At 38.5% G+C, this 21,155-nt stretch overlaps 1 protein-coding gene across 4 annotated transcripts in view; it reads right to left on the bottom strand.

Moving 5' to 3' along the window:
* Positions 1 to 4,079: 4,079 nt before the first annotated feature.
* The window catches only part of TOPAZ1 (testis and ovary specific TOPAZ 1), a 43,564-nt gene continuing 26,488 nt past the window's right edge, over positions 4,080 to 21,155 (bottom strand). Inside the window, exons 11-22 of one of the 4 annotated variants that reach the window (XR_010650942.2) lie at positions 20,604 to 20,755; positions 20,299 to 20,391; positions 19,906 to 20,021; positions 18,383 to 18,449; positions 17,175 to 17,349; positions 15,212 to 15,312; positions 11,077 to 11,242; positions 10,065 to 10,229; positions 8,832 to 9,035; positions 7,885 to 8,068; positions 6,051 to 6,604; positions 5,881 to 5,946 (exon numbers count right to left, since the gene is read on the bottom strand). Coding sequence is in view for 3 of the 4 variants with exons in the window: in XM_071804916.1 (XP_071661017.1) it covers positions 6,358 to 6,604; positions 7,885 to 8,068; positions 8,832 to 9,035; positions 10,065 to 10,229; positions 11,077 to 11,242; positions 15,212 to 15,312; positions 17,175 to 17,349; positions 18,383 to 18,449; positions 19,906 to 20,021; positions 20,299 to 20,391; positions 20,604 to 20,755 (1,670 nt within the window). In the remaining variant the exon portion in view is untranslated. Of the gene's footprint in view, positions 6,605 to 7,884; positions 8,069 to 8,831; positions 9,036 to 10,064; positions 10,230 to 11,076; positions 11,243 to 15,211; positions 15,313 to 17,174; positions 17,350 to 18,382; positions 18,450 to 19,905; positions 20,022 to 20,298; positions 20,392 to 20,603; positions 20,756 to 21,155 lie in introns of all 4 variants that reach the window. The other 3 variants (XM_071804916.1, XM_071804917.1, XM_065831854.2) reach the window with 3 other exon arrangements.

Genomic DNA, 21,155 nt, shown 5'->3' with positions numbered 1-21,155 from the left:
TGAGCGGCCGCTCTCACCGGCCTCGCCCTACGCCCCGCCCCTCCGAGCTCACGTGGCGTCCGCGTGCCCTCCCCTGCGCAGGCGCAGGCGGCCGCCGTCAACCGCCCGCAGCCCGTGTCTCAGGGCCGCCGGGGGCTGCGGTGTTGAGGGGCGCCCCAGGCCGCGGTGGGGACCCACGGCACTGGCCAGCGCTTTTGCAAAGTGTTACGCGTCGGGGGGCGGAGGGTCAGGCGAAACAAACACGTTGATGGCACACTTTAGGTGTTGCTGCTGTCCTTGGTTACAACTGCACCTCATCACAGAATCACAGAATGTTAGGGATTGGAAGGGACCTCAAAAGATCATCCAGTCCAATCCCCCTGCCGGAGCAGGAACACCTGGATGAGGTTACATAGGAAGGTGTCCAGGCAGGTTTTGAATGTCTCCAGAGAAGGAGACTCCACAACCTCCCTGGACAGCCTGTTCCAGTGTTCTGTTACCCTCACTGAGAAGAAGTTCCTTCTCATATTTAAGTGGAACCTCCTGTGTTCCGGTTCATACCCATTGCCCCTTGTCCTACCATTGGTTGTCACCAAGAAGAGCCTGGCTCCATCCTCGAGACACTCACCCTTTACATATTTATAAACATTAATGATGTCAGCTCTCAGTCTCCTCCAAGCTAAAGAGACCCAGCTCCTTCAGCCTTTCCTCATCAGGGAGATGCTCCACTCCATCATCTTTTGCCCTGCGCTGGACTCTCTCCAGCAGTTCCCTGCCCTTGAACTGAGGGACCCAGAACTGGAAACAATATTCCAGATGAGGTGTCACCTGGGCAGAGTAGAGGGGAAGGAGTTGCTGCTGTCCTTGGTTACAGATTGCACTTCATCTTGCAAGTCTGACTGGTGATACCGCAGCCACTTCTGCAAGGCCTGTTAACAGGATGCAGAGAAGCCGTCCCTTCTCATTGTTGATAGCAGAGTATGTCTGCAATTGTTACTTGGTGATGCAGAAAGGAAATCCCTGACACAAGAAATCGCTGCTCTTTTGCAAAGAAGAGGGAAGGGGTTATCCAGGCACTCGCACTTTGCATTCCCTTTGTTCTGCAGAAGGAAAATGCCAAATGGGCAAAAAAACAACTGGGAGCTCTGCAGCCCCACGGGGAAAAGCACAAGCTGTATTCCTGCAATTACTAATGCTCAATGTATACATAACTCACCTGGAGCACTGTGTGCAGTTCTGGGCGCCACAGTATAAAAATATACTAAGCTGCTAGGGAGTGTCCAGAAGCGGGTTATGAAGTTGGTGAAGGGCTTGGAGAGGGAGCTGTATGAGAAGCAGCTAAAGTCACTTGGTTGGTTCAGCTTGGAGAAGAGGAGACTAAAAGGAGACCTCATCATGGTCTACAGCTTCCTCACAAGGAGAGGAGGAAGGGCAGGCGCTGAACTCTTAGCAACCAATGACAGAACCTGAGGGAATGGCAGGAAGATGTGTCATGGGAGGTTTAGGTTGGACATTAGGAAAAGGTTCTTCCCCAGAGGGTGGTGGAGCACTGGAACAGGCTCCCCAGGGAGGTGTCACGGCCCCAAGCCTGACAGTGTTCAAGAAGAGACTGGACAATGCCCTCAGACACATGGTGTGAACTGTGGGGCTGTCCTATGCAGGGACTGGGGTTGGACCTGATGATCCTTGTGGGTCCTTTCCAACTCAGGACATTCTGTGATTCTATGAAATTTATACAACTATTTTTCTTCCAAGGTAGTTGGTGTCAAGAAGCAGCTGAAGCAGAAACGTAACCTCAGAGCAAAAACGCCTATTGCTGACGAGTTTCAGAACCAAGAGAGATTAACTGTTATGGACTGGAGTTATTTGCATACAATCTACAGCATTTCCAGGCAGAAAAGGTTAAAAAGAGGACTGACAAGGTTTAGGAACTATCTGTCATTCAGTGAAGCTTTAAATCAACACTCTCACAACCCTTGGGGGATTTGCATAATTTCCATAACGTGCAGCATGTTTTTTGCCTCCTGATAGAACCCATCAGTTATGTAAGCAAATTGGTTGCATAATTATGCAGATAGGGAAATAAACTTAACTGATTCAACAGAAAAGTGTACTGTTTATTTCACCCAGGATTTCTTTTCACTCCATGAGGAATAAACGAAACTGGGGAAGGTAATCAGGAGGTGACACTGCCAGAAACCAACTCCATTGCACAGGGTACCCATTTTCAAAGAGAGCCCCCTGTGCAAAGGAATGAATTCCTGCTTTTGAGCTAAAGGTCTGAACACTTGCTGCTTATGAATATCACAACCACATGCTGTGGCAGTAGTATTGTGGCTTTATCTGGTTTTGTTATTCCCTATCAGTTCCCAGGATACATCCCACTGGCTCAGGCATTTCCAAATGGAAAGCTTGTTTTATACCAGATAAAATTGACATCTGAAAGAGCATGGCTTTTGATTACTGCTTGTCCCCTAACAGAAGGAGAATTTTAAGCATCACAATGAAGCTGGCAACTGAGCCATTTTCTCCTTGCTCCTTTGTTTCTGTTCTGGCCCTCGATCTGCAGATGGTCAAAAAGTGGCATCAGCTTCTCCAGTCCCATCACACACAATGGCACAGAAGCTCTGAGGCAAATGTCCGCAGGAAGTTTTTATACTAGTCATCATACCAGTCATTTTATGCAGAAGGGGCCAAGACTGAAAAAGGTAGACCTGGCTTTTGCCAAAAAAAAAAGCCCCGCAAGATTCAAGATGCATCTGGAGAATGTGAATGGACAAAAATGTGAACTAGTAATTGCTCTTAATGTGGTTGTATTTTACGGAGCGGAGGAGTATGGCATTTTGGTAATTAAAAGACTGATTACTACACCAGGGACATTTAATTTTACTATTTCTCCTCATGTGAAACTCTCACTAACATCCATTAGAATTCTTCAGCGAACTGAGCACAGCCCATAGGCCTTGCTGTAGCCTCCCTTTGAGTCCGTAGTTGAAACTGGAAGCTGGCCACATACACAGCTGGGAGCTTCAGCCCAGTTACTCATGAGTGTTTACTACATTATGTGCTACAGCATGGTGAAAAACTGCAGAGTCTGACTGACTGCAGAGTCTGACTGACTTCACACATTCTTAACCTCCTCATGCAGCAATATCATGGTCTAGATTCTTGTAGAAGTTACGAGATATTAAACTCCATGATTATTTTGACATTTGCCTATTTTCCTGCATACTTAAGAATGTTAATTACAGGGATTTGAACAGAATTAAATAATTTAATGACAATACTGACTCAGAAATATTCTGGATACTTCATATAAAGAATAAAAAACATTTATTAACATCTTAACAAATCATCCAAAATGATCCCCCCAATTACACTATATACTTTATAAGACATGGTAAAACTATCAAGCCTGTATTTTCAGCTTGTCACCTCTGTCCCCAGGTGGGTTCAGGATCTCTCAAAACTATGAGTACCTTTAAATAAAATTGTGGTAAGTCTTCCAAACAACATTATTCTGGTTTAGTTACAAGAAACTGTCCGCATTTAACAAAAGTAATCTTTCCAAGAGCATACCTTCTAGGGAGTGAGAGTTGAAGAAATATTTTTCACAAAGGGAATTTCTCACGCATCTAACAACATACAGTGTTGTCTAGACCTAGCTACTGAATGCAGAAAAGTTTTTTTCCACATTCTTGTGTCTCCTTCTGCAAACAGTTAAACATACGTTTTATTTCCTATATGAAAAATCAAATATATCAAATGAGTTGCTTAATCCCAAACACTAAAGTTCTTTCAGCTACTAAGAAACAGTAACTTCTATCTGGGCAAAAGCAAAAATAGGCAAATCTGTATTGTCTCTGTTGTATTGAACTTTTATTCTTTGGAACATTTTTTTTCATCATTCCAGGCTTGTTTCTGTTCCACATTGAGGTTTTGTCCTATTCAGCACATGGAATTTCTGTCACCAAAAAGGTACTGAGGATGTTGCTCAAAAAAACCTTTCTGATGTTTTGATGATGCAGGGAGCTTGCTTTGCTTGTTAATATAAAACATGACTGATTTTGCATCCTATCAGCTGAAGATGATACTCGCCAAAACATTGCACAAATTTTACACAGTTCCAAGTTAAGCTAGAAGGTCAATGATTAACCTCTGACTGAAAAATAGGCAATGTTTGGATTTTTTTTTTCCTGTGGATGATCTAAGTGAAAATTCAAGGTTGCTTATAGTGGAAAAAATAATGCTGTCTCTATAACATCCCAAGCTTTCAAGCCATACAGATTATCAAGAGAATTTTGTCCTTCTGCGTCTCTCAAACACTGTGTTAGTCACATCTGGTACCGCTTACACAAGCGTGGGATTTAGCTGAGGTTCAGATAGCCTCTAATTCCAAGGAAGATTAAGCTACAAAGAAGTATCTTACAAAAAGTAATTAGCAAAAATGACTTGAGTTTCTCGCTGCCAGTTTTAGTTTGTTAAAACCTTCCAAAATTACTCTTGCCATTAATGCTGGAGTGGTTGGATGAACATCAGTTTAGATTCTTCATCTGAAACCTGATCACTTCTTATCCTGTCTTTCAGCTACTGGGAAACAAAAGCAGCAGAATGCTCCTGGATTTGTCCAGGTTGACAGCCTTAGAAATGGCAGAGCCATCTTGGTGAATATCAAGTGGTGGAACCCAAAGTCTGTTTGAATTAGTGCCAACTGTTCTTCAAGAGAAATTTTGAGGTAATGGGCCTTTAAAGAAATGCCATCTGATTGTGAGTACTGAATCTACCATTTTTCAGAAGGAAAGCAGGTAAGTCCCCCACAGAAGAATGATACCCTGTGAAAACACAAGAGCCTCCACCCCTGCATTTTTCTGTATAGGTGGCACAGGAGGAGGGCAACGATCTTGGCGGTCATCAGATTCAATTCTCTGTCTTCCAGTAGCAACTCCCAGACAGACTGGGTGAGCAGTGGTATCGAAAAGGGTCAGGACCTGACCCTGAAGAGGGTCACAACTGTCCACCAGATTAGTTACATCAGATTAACAGGATGAACCTCAAGACCGGAGTGGCAACACCCCAAACAAAAACACACTTGACACCCGTCCAAAACCCTCTACAACCATCCAGCGCTAAGATCATGATGGCTTTCATGATTCAGAGGCACAAATGAATAATGCTGCTGGAACTGGGAAGACACTCATACTGCCTCAAACATTGAAGGCTGATGCCACCATCTTGATCTCATTTATGATGGAACAGTCTTAAAAAACCTCATGAACTTCTACGCCCAAAAGAGCAGAAATTTTCAGCACAAAAAGCTCTAAAGGGGAGGGAGAAAAGGACCAAAAGAGCTGTATTATTGCCATGTTTGTGAAGATTGATACTGGAGATGTAAACTAACACTACAGAAGTGGGGAGCTCAGGAAAGTATCAATATTGACAGAAGTCTCACAGATTTGCCATGAGAGTTTTCTGATATAAAATGTTTGGTCCTTTTTACTTAGGCTGCAGATCAGTAGATGAAGTGTGACATAAGCAATTAATGCCCTGAATATGATTCAGGATTTGTAGCTGGAAAAAAGAATTCCCGAAGAACCAGGAATGCTAGAAGCAGCTTGCCAGAAGCCTCATCATGCAGTTGGCAGAAACTAAACAAACAAACAAACAAACAAAAACCAGGCAAAACCACTTCCCTATGAGAGCACAATCAAGGGAGAGAGCAAGTTTTCCTTTTCAGTGAAAGCATGTACATATACATACGTGAAGCCATATACAAGTTATTATCAAGACACAACTAAACCTTCAGCTGTGAGCAACTTGTGTAGACTCAGATCTGTGTAGGAAGGCATCTTAAGTCAGGCATGTCTCAAATGATCTTGAAGTTATTTTAAGCTCAATTCTTTCTTCTGGGTTTTTGGAGTAAGGAAATTAAGATCTAAGGGGCACACAGGAAAATATCCTCCCAAGATACTGTGAGGAAGACAAAGGGAAACATGTATTACTTCTACAGACTATGAAGCAGTGTGGAAAACCTCTCAAGAACAGTAGATATGCTCAATCAATGTACTTATCACCTGCTGCGTGAAGAATAACAGTGCTAGATGCTCCATAAAAACGGAGAATGTAGGTTCCGAGGCTGTGGCTTTCTCATAATCTAATGATGCTGTCACAAAACATCTGTGTAAGCCAGTGTGACAATCTATATAGTTAGGAAAAAAAATTATACTCTTTCTGTGCTACTATCTGCATTATCATCAATATGAGTATTTAAAACACAACTGGAGTTTGAAGCCTTGCTGTAAATCAGTAAGGCACAGTCTGAACACAGTGGGAACTGCCTTTATTAATTTGTATTATTGTCAACAATGATTGCTTTAACCATTAAAAACCAAAAGAGTCTTTACTAATTAATGACTGCTGAAACAGCCAGACCTTCGCAGCCCACTTCATATTCTCCTGAAGCCATTTTACAGCAGATGCAAGCTCCAAGCTGTAAACTTTTTCCATATTAACATTCATTGTCATATGTTTAAGAAAAAGCTTTGGATCAGATAAACGAGCAGCCAGGATCAGTCTCTCCGCTGCCGCTTGATAGTCACTGTTATTCTGAACTCCCCGATCTTCACATCTGAAAGGGAAATTTTCACAAATACAAAATTATGTACCATACAGGCCCTTTGTTACTTGCCAAATGCTTTATACTGACAATGAGGTTACAAACCCATTAAAATAATGCTTCGTGTTCACTCACAATAGACTATGTAAATTTCTAGACAAATTTTATCTGATTGAAGAATTAAAAAGATAGGAATATTGATCTTTTAACATATTTTACATGAATGAAAAGTAATAGAATTTAATGCCAGCGCAAAGTAGGTCTGCAATATTCACAGCATGTTTAATGAAGAAATGCTTGATGGAAAATTCAGTAAAGGAATGTAAACCATTTTATGAACTGGATATAGCAAGAATTCATGTTCATGCTTGAATCCAAAAGGATCACTCATTGTTGGCATGTAACCACTTTTGGAATAAGGATGTGCCTAAGTGACATGCCTACATTTTCACAAGAGCAGAACTTACTCTTCAAGCAAACAAGCAGAGGTACAACAGCATACAGAGGAAAACAAGAGATAAAAAAACTTCTCAGTTATCTAAAGAACAAAATTAAGAGATGTATTCCTTGGGAAGGGTGGAGGGGAAGGAAGACAGAGTACTCAAGTTGGAGATGTCCCTGTCCCTTCTTTACAAATGTTCCTTTCCTAAGCAGTTTCAGATTTTGATGCTGAATGAGTCAATCTCAGAGAAAATTGGTCTTGAAAAAATAAATTATAGGTATAATCTAGTGAGAGTGGTTGGTGGTTTATAGACAACAGGAAAAAGCAGCAAAACACATTTTTATCTGAAGGTACTAAGTCTTACAGAAAGTGGAAAATAATCTAGCAAATTTAAGATATCCCTTAGGAAGAGAATCAAGTGAAATGGCTTCATGCACTTTCCAAGAAACAGTCAAGAAATTAACGTTACAGTTGCTTTTTCAAAGGAGTAACAACTTGACTGTGCCCCTCTACTCCACTGCTTAACCAGAACACAAGAACTTATACACCAAGATATGAAGCCATCTTGGTTTTGAAAATACTGTGCACTCTTGGTGCAGTAGACACATTCGGTCAGGGAACACATGCCAATATCGCTCTGGAAAAGTTACTTTTCTGGTACAAGCATGTAAAAACAATGATTAAAAAAATCCCCAAACATTTACTATTCTACAACCATTTAGAAATATGGACTAAAGACAAATTTAAAACCAAGCATTCATTTTCCCAGCCAATGAAAAATAAGGTCTCTCATTAATTACATGATCACGTGGATAAATACAATCAAAATGGTACATATCTGACAACAAACCTTTTCAGTATTATTTGAAGAGACTGACTAGTAGCCGTTGGACTTTGAATATCACTGGCATTTGAAACAAGAAATATTTCAATGGCCAACAGCATCTCAATCTCAGACAGGTACGCTGGAATCATCAAAAGTTTGTGATATAAATTTCCCTGCAGTGGTGGGTAGCAACCCAATGATAAAGCACCTGAGAGTAAATGCAGAAACAAGAGGAATTAGGATTACCAATACTCAATGTAGATCTGTTTTATCCAGTAGATAGCTAAAGTGTGGAAAAAAAAACCAAACCCAAATAACAAACTCTTAATGAATTTTACTATTTCACCTATTTGGCCTGATTTCAGAAGACAGCAAGTAGTATTCACTCATAATATTCACTGTTATAAAATGTTATGTTTATCAATGAATATTATCAGCGATGTTTAAAAAGCTCTTTCTGAAATCTGGGGACTCCCAAGTGCATAATAACGCAAGTACAATTTAGAACAGGTCAGACAGAAGCTTTATGAACAATGATCACAGTGAGAACACATTTAAACAGCATCTCCCCCTTTGCTCCCCCTCCTCTGCCAAGTGATCCACTAATAATTTTACCACCACAGATCTAGACAGAAGTATAAAGAAATCTAATTTGCCTAGGTGACAAAAAAGATGATGCACTTTTTAACCATTTCAGGGTTCACATTTTTTAAATTCTGAAACTGAGCGTGAAAAACCAATTTTATCACAATTACATTTATTTCATGCCAGGTAGTATGCACAGATTCATATTTTCAGTTGTCACTATTTCCCAATAAACATTTTGGTTATAAATAAATTCCTGATAGTGACATGCAAAATACTTTTTTCTTCTTACAAAGGATATTCTTACCTATTTCTCCCCAACTTACTGATCTATTATGAGCGTCCAAAGAACATAAGGGAAGGATATTGCTTAAGAATCAACTTACTTTTGTAATAGGTCCTAGCTTTAGACCACAAAGAACTTCTTCCCAAAGCTGTGATTAATCCTCTAAGTAAGAAAAAATCAATAGCTATGTTTTTTGAAAGCATGAAGTCTACTGCAGAAGATGAGACCCCAAGGTTCTTGCTCTCAAAACAGGCTTTTATCAGCTTGTTAAAAAGGCAGCTGTACTGAGAAACATCTATAGTATCTGAAATGAAATGAAGAGTATTAACTACTGAGTTAAGCCAAATGCAATCTAATTGAAGAATCACTTCTCCATCAGTACCTAAAATCAGGACTCTTGCTTCTATCAGCAATATGGAACAAGGTTGAGATAACTTATGATAATCATTTATTTGTCAAAAATACTTTCATACAGTTAGTTCCTTCAATGCTGTGAAAGAGAAGTGTTAAGGTCCAAGTAATAATTTCCTGCCAAAACCAATAGGATCAGATAACAATCTCCCTCAGACTTAAAATGTGCACCAATAAAAATCACCTTGGTGTTTAAAGTTCTGCTTCTACTCTTACTTTGAACTGTCCACTTCATCTCAACTGTCTACTTCTTGGCAGGACCAAGCAGCCTTGTATCTACCTCATGCCTCAAAGGACTAGATCCTTTTAGGATTCTCTAAGCAGATGGTCTTCCAACTAAGCTCTCCTAACATACCCAAAAGCACACACTGGCAATAGGACTGAGACCTACACAAAGGTTTCCTCAGTGGAGCCTAAGAAACTACGCATCTCATTTTGAAGTACACACCTAAAACTTGTCAGATAAACTGAGTCCCAAAGTGCACACAGTTCTTAACATGGTATGTGAAAGAAGCCTAGGTTGGCTAGCTCAGTTACAGAAAAACACAACGCCCTCATCTGAAGCTACAATAAAATGAATCACCCCAATGAAATCCCTATTTTATCTTACTGTATAGGCTGTGTATGATCCTTAAAAATTTAGTGGGTCTTTCGTGTTGCTCTGTGTAACTGAACCAACTGGAAAAAAGAGGACAGGTGTACAAACTCTGTGTGAATGGATGTGTGTGCGCACGTGTGCGGCAAGAGCTGCAGAGTACAGTATGTATTTCAACTGACACTACACTCTCAGGAATAAAAAAAATGGGCTTGTCTACAACCATTTTCTTAAAAAAAATTGAGCTGTAAAACAAACAAAAAGAACAGTACAGAATCATCTGTTAAATTTTTTAGCTCTTAACACAGTACCTTTTTCTTTACTTACCAGAATGGTTTTGAAAACCTGGTAAGTTCTGCAGAACTTCAAATGCCTGCCTGTATAAACTCTTCTTCAAGGATTTGTGCACTAGTGTACATAAGAGATTATGTCGATTGAGGATGTCCACTTTATCACAGGGCCACAATGGCCCATTTGTGGTCCACTCTGACTCTGTGGCAAAGAACAGGGCAGTGTTATTTCTATGAACCAAAACTGCTGGACGTTCCACTTTTTCCCATTAAGGATATACTGTAAACTGTAGCAGAAAACAAATTTCAGAATTTCACAGAAAATGCAGTTCTAGTTACTAGTAATTCATTCCTTATCACCAATACTTCTCAGATGGATCTTCTAAACCTTTATACTGTAAATAACCCCTTTTATTAAAAATCACAGTAGTAAAATGGATTGTCACATAAATATATCTGTGTATATAAATATGTATATATCTATGTACATATATAAAATCAAATGGTAAATTTTAGATCCTCAGTATTACTTTATAGGACACCTTCTATTCTTGTTTATACTTTTGAGTTTCTCCTCTTTTCAGCAGATCAGACTTCCAAAAAGGCAGTCATTATGCATTATTCAATTTAACTCTAAAGCTATTTTACTAAATGTGGATATTGTGAGGGGTAAAGAAACTCTGCATTGACCCAAGCCTGAAAATTTTTTGACAGCGAATGTCACCTGGCTCAAAGAAAAACTACATGGGGCAGGGTCACTTTCCAAGCTGCAGCCCTCCCTTATTATGGTAGGCTTTTGAGTTGAATGGTGTAGATGGCAGACTACTGGGAAAACTTTTCAGAAAAAAATTTGGTATTAGTCAAATATTTCTTGTATATATCAAGAAGAGTACTAACCAGTAAGATGTATCACGTTTTATTTTTGATGTCCCACTATTATTAACTTGTTTAATAACACAGACCAGCTTGTAACTTTTATCTGAAAGCTGTCATAGAAGGGGACTATTCAAATTTAAGTCAAAACTCAGTTTTCTATAAAAGAAGCTTACCTCTCAATACCCATGTTGCTCCATCCAGACTTCCAGTTTTAAGAAAAATTTCTGCAGCTTTATTAACAATTTGACATCTTGATGCTAACCTCTCTGCACCTATAAGTCCTTTCAAGACTGTAAAATGTATCTGTAGCTCATGCAATTTATCCAAAACCTTCCTTCCCTGGCATAAGAGGGAGGAGGGAAAGGGGGAAGGTCAGAGAAAGTAATGGTATCAGTGAACACAGAGTATATTTACATAAAATACAGCAGATTTAATTCAGTGATACAGATTTAAAGGCATCGGTTTAGTTATCCAAAAGGAGTGAGGGGAAAAAAAAAAGGTATAGTAAAATTTCTAATGAATAGTAAGGTTTTTTTGACTGTAGGCAGAACCCCCCCACCAACCCATTCTTGAACAGTTCCCAGCACACTATTCTCCACAACATTATTTCTACTATATAATGTTCCCATACAGCATTTTAAAAATACTTTGTAATGAATTTGTATTTGCTGACTTTAGCATATCAGTATTTTTACTCTTTTGATTGCATTCAGCACTACATGACCATAAAATTCTAAAAATATCATACAGAGAGTTTTCATCTTGCAGCAGAGGTGTAACTGTTAAACTGCAATAATTACTCCAGCATAAGCCAAAGAAAACACTGATAAGTTGTACCCAGCAGGACAATAAGCTAGAAAAAATTTGGCCTGTAACAGTAAAACCAACAACTTTATCATAATATTCTGGATTAACATTTTTATACTGGTTTGCTATAGAAGCTTCCTCTTCACAACTAGCAGTCGCAAAGATAATTAAGACATGACGAATCTAAGAACCATGATGATCAAGTCAAGGTGGGATAGCAAACTGATGTCCCCAGGAAGGCAAGGACAGGCAGGATTCAGCACTTACCCTGTCTGGCTGCACCCTGCTGGTCAAGCAACACAGATGAAGTTTTAGATTTGTTTCAGCTCTTGCTTAGTGGGTACATCAACAAGGAGGTGGTTTATTAAAAAGTGTGGTCATGTGTGTGCAAGCATTGTGGTGGTAGAAAAAGGGTCGTGGAGGCAGAGGGAAAGGGAGCCTTAGGAGAACAGAGAAGTTGACAGAAAATGAAACTTACTTATTAAGAAGACCTGGCATATGCTCAAAAATTGAACACTTTTGAAGGCCTACAGGTATCTGCAATAGTTTATTTCAGCATAATGCATCAAAGAATATTGACTACATCATTGACGTTAACATTTAAGGTATAAAGAACCCATTCAGCTGTAGATGTATGTGGTTGAAGGAAAAAATACATACTCAAAAACTCAGCTGAAACTTTGACAGCAAAATAGAGATTTGAAATCTAAGCACAAAGCAGAGACAAAATACAAAATTAAGGAGGATCTGCATCTATTCCATCCTTCCAGGAAAGGGAGGGCCACTAAGAAGTGTGTCTCTTTACAATGGTGGAAAGCATCCAGCTATAAGCACAAATTATCTACAAAGGAAAGGCACCCTATTAAAATGCGCTTGTGGAATGAGAACCTTAATTGGACAAGAACCACTGGCCAATCCTCTGAAGTCATAAAAAGCTGGGTAAAAATAAACCATGGCAAAGTCCTTCAAGATAGAAAATAGCTGAAACAGGAAAAATAGGAAGAGGAGGAAATAGTTGCTAAAGCCGGGTACAAATAAATACCCAGAAAGGAGTCTAGTGTTGCTTGAAGAGCTGTCTCCATGGAAGACTTATTTGCATGTCTCAAATCTGCATGGTTTTTTGGGGTACACCTGGTTTATGAACTTTCCTTAGCTCTTACAAAGAATATTCTCTTCAGGACCAAAGAGCATACATATTTTACTCCTAGGAGGCACCAAGCATCAAAGCTATTTGATAAAGAGGTTTGATGTTCATGAAGGGAAAATGATCTGAAAAGCACATCTAGAGCTTTAGGCAGTTCAACATATTCATAAAATGATGCAGGGCATGTCGTAAAGCCAAAGTTACTTTGGATACAGCAGGAAGAACAAATCCATCATTGCCTTATTTTCTGGACCACTTTTTCTAAGAAACAAGACATGGGATCAAGCTGATAGTGCCCTGTAACCAAAGGATTAGCTGATACATCTAATAGAATAAAACTGGTTGGAGAGAGGTAGGAACAACAGTTCTAGTTCACCCCTGAAGCAGACATCAGTTTGAGATCTGCCAGTTCTGATGAAAGTCATTCACAGCTCGGCCTCATTCACACTGCAGTATGGTTGGTCAACACAGGCTGTCTACAAAGCTATTTGAAGATCTTGGTGAGCAGTCTGTTGAGAGGTGGGTTTGATGCCTAGTACAACATTCTCAAAGAAGCAATGATCTTTTGCTCTAGACATGAAAAAAAACATACTATCGTAAGAACTGTCTACTTCTAGTAACTCCTGTTATACAAGAGAAACACTACACATGCTTTTGACATTCTGCACCTCTGAAAGTAGGACATGAAGAAGAACCTCCTTGCAATATCAGAGGTCCTGCAACCCAAATACTGGGATCTCCCTTAAGATGGATCTTAAAAACAGCTAAAATGTGTCAGGGCATCTCCTTACAAACACTGAATATATCCTGTCTCTGCTGAAGAAGACAGCCAAAACCCAAGCCAAACGAAGTTCTTTGATGGGCATGTAAGCGCTGATCACTCCTCTAATGCCAAAAATTTAGACTCTCTCTTCCTATGGCCAGGAATATCTTGACTGTTCTAACTGCTGAGTTTTCTGGAACAAAAATGCTTAAAAAATCTTTAGCGCACTACTACACAAGACCCTCTCTCCTTCTCTTTACTCCTAAATAGTACCATGCTATGCTGCAGCTTCATAGGGACCTGTTAAAGACCATTCAACTCAGCAAGCTGATGCTGCAAAATTAAAGATTCATCAAACGGCTGTATTGCCTCTAGACTAAGCACCTCTGCCAAACATCTCCTGGGACTTGGGTTGACCTGGGAAAACAGACTGAGCAGTTCATAGGTTTTACATAATTTAATTCCTGAAGGTTATCCCCTAGAGACATACAGTACAAAAGACATTTTAATTCTTTGCTGCAAACCAGAAAGGGTTCCTCAACAACAATTCACAAAAAAACCTCAAGAGACAAAAGGGGACACTGGTCATAAAAATATATGCTATAAACCATCTTGTATGGGAAGAGAAACATCCCAGTACAGCATAATTATTAGTTGTAAGGATCAGGCCCAGTGACACAAAGGTAAGTTCACAATGTGATCAACTGACCAAAATACACACCAAAATCATTGGTGGTTTATATTTTTTCTTATGTTGTCACTGGCCATGTTGCATTGTGTAGGAGATCTGGTCTGGTATACACTGCTTCCTTCCAGGAACAACAAAAAAGACGAATTTAACATTGAAATGGATCTTGCAGTGAACTTATGATCAATACTGCATGAGGCCTAAAGAGTGTAAAACATCCAGTCAAAGGCCTAGTCTCTTAACCCTGGCCTTTTGTTATATTTGACAACAAAAAAAGGATTATAAAGGGTATTTATTTGGGAGGCCAAGTCTTTGCAAGATTCACAGAACTTAGAACCCTACTTCAATGGAAGAAAAACACTTCTGGTGACATTTTGGGGAATGAGCAGTTCACAAAGTGCAGCAGCAGCTTTGCTGTGCTTCTCTTCTGTCTTCCTGGCCTTACCCATTCCCTTTGAGGCCAGGTTCAGAAGGATCAGTGCAGGAAAGCACCCAATCAAACTTTTATAAGTATTGCATGAGTTGGGAGGTCTCAGAATACAGCAGTATTGCCAGATAAAAGAAAGTGACATTTCTGCAAAACAATACCATCAGCACCTCACCCCAGAATCCCAGGACAACCCATCTGCTGATCCATATTCATCCTCAGTTCAGAAAAGTCAAAAGCTGAACCTGAACAATCAAGTTTCTGGGTTGCAAGACAAAGTTGTGACAGGCTCCGCAGAAGACTGCTGCTCAGAAAGGCACAATAAAATACTTTGACCAGGCTGGACAATTAATAAGTACCAAGATGGTGGGGAGGCAGGTGGCACATCCAGCCATTCAACTAGAGGAACACAGTTTAACATCTAGAGAAGAAATAACTTGTTCTTTCTCTTCCCACCAGTTTCCTATAGTCCAGTATACCTTTATCCACTGCAGTACTTTGTGATAAGAATACATTACACTTATCCCAATCCTTCCAATGAAAATTCTGTCTGCTTCATTATGTTGTGAATTTTTTATTACTGGAAAGAAAAACAATGATTTAAAAAAAAATTACATGTAAATGCAGTTTTAAAGAAATTATACACTTGAAAAACATAGTCAATGTGAAAATATTAAATATACTTTATAAAATATTTGCCATTAAAAGCAGTAACTTCCTAAGTCACAACACTAGAAGTAGGGTAAATAACTATAGTTTATTCAGACACTATTTCATAGGAGGCTAATTTATCCATTAGATGCTTGGACATGTAATGGCATAATTTAGCAACATTATTATTTGTAAAGTAAGCTTTGCATTTTCTGGCACCATGAAGAAATGCTGGCAATTACAGAACTTAGTAATTAAGTTTTTCCAACCACATTATACAGATGCTTTGGAAGCACTGTTGATACTCTAGAGCAGTGGTCTCCAAAGTGGGGTGTGAGCACAACAGTCCATTCAGGTGTGGGAAGAAAATATTTTTTGTCCCATTAAAAAATAAAAATAAATAAACCAAAATATTTTTAAAAGTAGTGTCTATTTCATCTTTACATAATCTTTTTAATTTGTACTTTGTGTATGTTTTATAATATACTTAATATATTAATGCAGTAGTACACGTATATAATAGATAGATAGACAGATAGATAGACAGACAGACAGGCAGATAGATAACTAAATCAGGCGTGACTGCTCAAAAACTTTTTAACTGATAGAGGTGTCTATCAGTTTGGAAACCACTGCTTTAGGAAGACAAAGTTCCAAGCCCCCAGCTGGAAGCTGTGATAGCTGTTTTATAATACGAAGGTCTGTGGTCGGAAACGTCATGTCACATGTCTGGAATAAGTATCCATCATGTTTTAGTAGTTATCACAGGCTGAAAAAGATCTGAGTTATCCATTATAAAATGCTTTAATATCCTACTGACACTTCACTGAGTCTCAGTTTTCTGCAAACTTACTAGGAATAAAGATACACATATGTAAAGGAAGTGGCATAGGGAGGAAAGGGAAAACCTGCCAGAACGATAAAAAGCTAGAAAGCATTTTGTCGACTCAGCCCTCGGAGAAATTCTTGTTTCTTTAGAGAATAATTCTGAAAATCCAAATTACTAACCAAAACCAACCAAACAAAAAGTACAAATGTTATACATGGGGGCAGACCTTTTCCAGGGCCTGTTACGACAGGACAAGGGGTAATGGTTTTAAACTAAAAGAGGGGAGATTCAGGCTAGACATGAGGAAGAAATTTTTTACAATGCGGGTGGCGAAACACTGGCTTAGGTTGCCCAGAGAGGTGGTAGGTGCCCCATCCCTGGAGACATTCAAGGCCAGGCTGGACAGGGCTCTGAGCAACCTGATCTAGTTGAAGATGTCCCTGCTCATGGCAGGAGGGTTGGACTAGATGAGCTTTGAAGGTCCCTTCCAACCCAAACCATTTTTTGATTCTACAACTGTTTGATATAACCCTGTTCAATGTGTTCCAAAATATACAAATATATATATAGCTATAATTACAGCTCAAAAGTTTACTTATACTAGTAAGATTATGACACTTCACATGACTGTATTTCAATAGGTTTGCCTTTGTCCTGACAATAGGGGATTCTTATTAAAAGATCACCAATTTTAGTTTCTTTTCATGACTTCACAAAGCTCAAATGTTCTTCAGAACTTTGACTTGAGGTGCAAGCACTGTGGATTTTACTTCTACTAGAAAATGGCTTCTGCTGAGCATTTTAGCTGATTGTAATTTGCACCTCCAGAAATTATGGGTATTGTAACGCATAAAACTAACTAATATTCAGAAAACAGTATATAGATTTGGTTTTTTACCTCTTTTAAAAACTCTACAAAGAATAGAGATGAACAAAAAGCATCTCTTGCACTTTAATTTTACCTGCATCAGCAAAATCACAAAAAGGAACTCCTGGTCTGTCTGTCTCAGAATCTCTGGTCAGTATTTCAGCGATACATAAAGACAATTTCTGAAGATCATCGAAGTGTTCACATCCAGTCCTCGCGTTAACATACAAAGCTCCCAGCTTGGTCCAATCACTTTTTTCCTTGCAATGCTGTGAAGAAGTCAAGAAATAAATATAAGTGAACCTGCTTCCAGAACACCAAACAGAAAATATATTGAAAGTCAAGAGATACACCTGGGCTAGACTTATAGCAGAAAAAACATGCAGATGAAATGCCAAGAACCTCCATGTTCAATATGGCACAGTTATGTGTTGTCTGACTTGAATGGACTGCTTTCCACTTTTGTTCCTCAAGAAATTAAAACCTTTTTCCTTTTATGTCATGACCCCAGTTGGGGAAGTGCATAACTCATTAATCCTATTTAAGAACTGTCAGTGTTTCAAGATTTTTTTTTTTTTTGCAGGATGCATGTCAAATTGATGGTTATTTTCTATATGGGTTAGTCTTTTGCTTGACATATCACTTGACGACTTTGGTGTTACAGGAGTGAAAAATCAGTTCTGGTTCTTCCCATCTTAAATTTTGGTCTCAGGATCTGTGCAGTCAGTGTGATAATATAAACTACATTATAACTGTGCATAATAAATAATTTGCCCTGGAGTATGAAAGATGCAAGTGTCCAACTGAAGAATTTTTTATAGTATTTTCTTGTTCTTTAAAGTATCTGCTTAGTGTTGCCAATTACCGCCATTTACAATTGTGCCTTTTTATACTAGATAAGAACTCTATCTGCTAAATAATGTATTAAATATTTTTTTGAATGCATTAAATATTTTTTTGGTAAGGAGTAATGTACCACTACCAATTACAAGCAAAACAAATGGAAGGCACAGGAAATAATTGCTTAACATTATAAAGTCTTTGAATTAGATGCAAAACCAAGATAAAACCTACAAGTATGTAAATAAAAGGCTGACAACACAGAAAAGCCAAAGATAGTTCCACCCTGCACATTAATCTTTCCCAAATATGGCTTTGCATAAATATATTTATCATAATCTCAATATACCTAATAATAAAGCCCACTAATTTTAAATTCTGTAGAAATTGCTATTTCTAGTAGGTTCAAAAGAAGTCATAGTTTAAGTATTCCACCAGGCTTGAAGCATGCACATACTGTACCTGAATTTCAGCCACTGCCAAGTTGAAGTCAAAAAGCCAGTTCTTTTCAAAATGTCTTTCCTGAACTCTTCCATAAGAAAAAAATATTAATACTTATTTTTAACACATCCTATTAAACTAAACTATGCATTAGCGGAAGGTGATCAACAAATTTCCATATGTGAACTAAAAGCTGATGTGATTTTTGATCCTATTCACTACACACTATGCAAACTGGGCACTGAAAACAGACATCAGGAAGTCAGTACATGTATTAACCAAATAAGTGAGCAGAGCTATTTTCACAGCAAATATTCCCTTGTCTCAGTAGAAATGTAACTGAAAAAGTAAGAACAAGATTTGCAATCCATTAATTAAATGCAGAACTTTATTGCATGTATTTCTGACATAAAGGTAAAAGAGTAGTTAATTCCAAAAAAGAAAAGTGCCCAGGAGCATACTACTATATTCTGATGCTGCCACTGAAAAAATGGATACATCTACCCAGCACAATGCCATCATGTAGAGATACATAACCTACACCTGTATGAGCCAACACATGCAGCTCAAGCAGCACAGCTGCTCAGTCTTCACAGGTACAAACTGCTTTTCAGTTTGCGCTGAAAACACATAAGTACTGAAGCAACCTGGAAGGGGTCACTCATTTGCAAATGAGATTCCAAAAAAAAGTGATAAAAATTACCTTTAGCAAATGTGGTAGTTTGCACTGGTAAAACATTGAGATCTGTGGCTGAAAGAAACTCCATGGGAAAAGTATGAAAAGCAGCAAATAATCTCTACAGTGCTTTCACTTGGAACAGTGATGGCTTGTTTTCACACAGTAGGTGCTGCATGTCTGGTTTCCTCTAAGAATCAAAAGGTTGCTTTATGGATCACAAATTTAGTTTCTCAACTTGTGTGTGCACGTATGATGCAGATGATACAAGAAAAAGGATCATGATCTTGTGCAAGTGATGGGGAGACATCGACAGTTTTGGAACAAGATTTGGGCTATGATTTCACGTTTTGCCCAGGATAATCCAGCAGTACTTAAAAAATTACTCTCCTCCCTAGCCATGTTGGCACAACTGTTTATACAGTTACACAGTAAATGAAACTAGAAAACTTACTTAAGTATATAACTAATCCTCTTGTTACCTAGAAGGGTTGTTTATTGCAGAAGTACTGTTTGCTTATGCAGGCCCAAACGATATATTAAACCATGATATTTCTAATTTGACTACAGTTATATACATTTGTAGCACAGCTGGGAACAGATCGTACAATGATGATCCATAAGGAAAAAAAGAATCGTAACTGTGGTCAGAATCTAAGTTTTGAGTTAACAATCCTTGATCTTTGAAACACAGTAGACTGGCAGCACTTAAAAATATAATTAGACAAGATATGACCTCATTTTCATCCAAAATACTAGATTTGCATTTTCTAATTGCCTTTTAAAGTTTTTACATAAATTTATAAAAATAGAACCTGAAGAAGGAACTAGAAAGACACAACTATGAAATAGCTCCTTAAAGACATACCTGGATTTTATGTTCAAAACAATATTTATTTCCTGACTGGAAACTTGCAATTGGTGTAGGAACTTAATAATACAGTCAAAATGTTCAAGCTCAAGAAGCATACCAGCATCAATGAGCTGTAATATCAAACACGGGGAAGAAAAGTAAGCATATAAAAAACTGTGATTACTTATGTATTTCCAGAGGCAAGTGGCAAACACCATTGGGAAAAACATGTCACAGCGAATCTCAGGTAAAAATTACAGGATAAATAGAAAGCTGTATCACTAATTCAGCTAGTCACAATTTAAAAAACAGTACTAAAATAGTATTAAAGTAGTATGTTTGAGTTTTAAAACAGGCAAGGCATTTCAGAAATTCCAACAAGTAGCAATAGTACAATCGAACTCATACCTTACAAAAGGTACTGATTAATGCAGGCACAGCGTTTCTTATATTCAAAGAAGCCACATGCTCAAAAACTTTCAGAAGAACATCTACAGCTGGCTAATTCAGACAAAAAAGCACAATCAGTTTTGCAACTCTGTTCAATTAGAAAGGTTAGTGTTTTTATAATAGGAACTTTTGAATTGTTCTTTTATTTCCTGCCACATTTGACTACCAGAGTAAAAACAAACTTATTACTACAAATGGCTTAGTACTCAAAAAACTAAGAAACTATGGATCAAATATTTAAAAAATATTACAAGGTCACCTACCAGTGTATTGATTTGTACAGTTACATTCAATATCTGAAATACTTCCTGCAACAAACAGCTCTTCAGCAAAGAAATGAGAAGATCGTTCAGCACTTGAGAAGCAAAACCCACACCAGGAGTAACTTCTCTGTAATATTTCACAAATATCTGGACTGAAAAAAACAATTAGAATAACTTCACTTTGAGGTAACTGATGCTAACTATTTAAACAAGCTATTTCATTAAATTTTAAATGCAGTGTAACAACCCTTCACTATCTGGGATATTATGGGACAGGGATATGGAGAAAAATGCGTGACAGAATCCAGTTTGAATACAGCACTAACATTACTAGACCCAGAGTCACAGAATCACAGAACGTTAGGGTTTGGAAGGGACATTGAAAGATCATCCAGTCCGATCCCCCTGTCGGAGCAGGAACACCTAGATGAGGTTACACAGGAAGGTGTCCAGGAGGGTTTTGAATGTCTCCAGAGTAGGAGACTCCACAACTCCCCTGAGCAGCCTGTTCCAGTGCTCTGTCACCCTCACTGAGAAGAAGTTCCTTCTCAA

Source organism: Patagioenas fasciata, chromosome 2 (assembly GCF_037038585.1).
Source record: "Patagioenas fasciata isolate bPatFas1 chromosome 2, bPatFas1.hap1, whole genome shotgun sequence".
Classification (NCBI taxonomy): domain Eukaryota; kingdom Metazoa; phylum Chordata; class Aves; order Columbiformes; family Columbidae; genus Patagioenas; species Patagioenas fasciata.
Note: the sequence above shows the minus strand (reverse complement) of the source record. Positions and strands in the feature narration are given on the sequence as shown.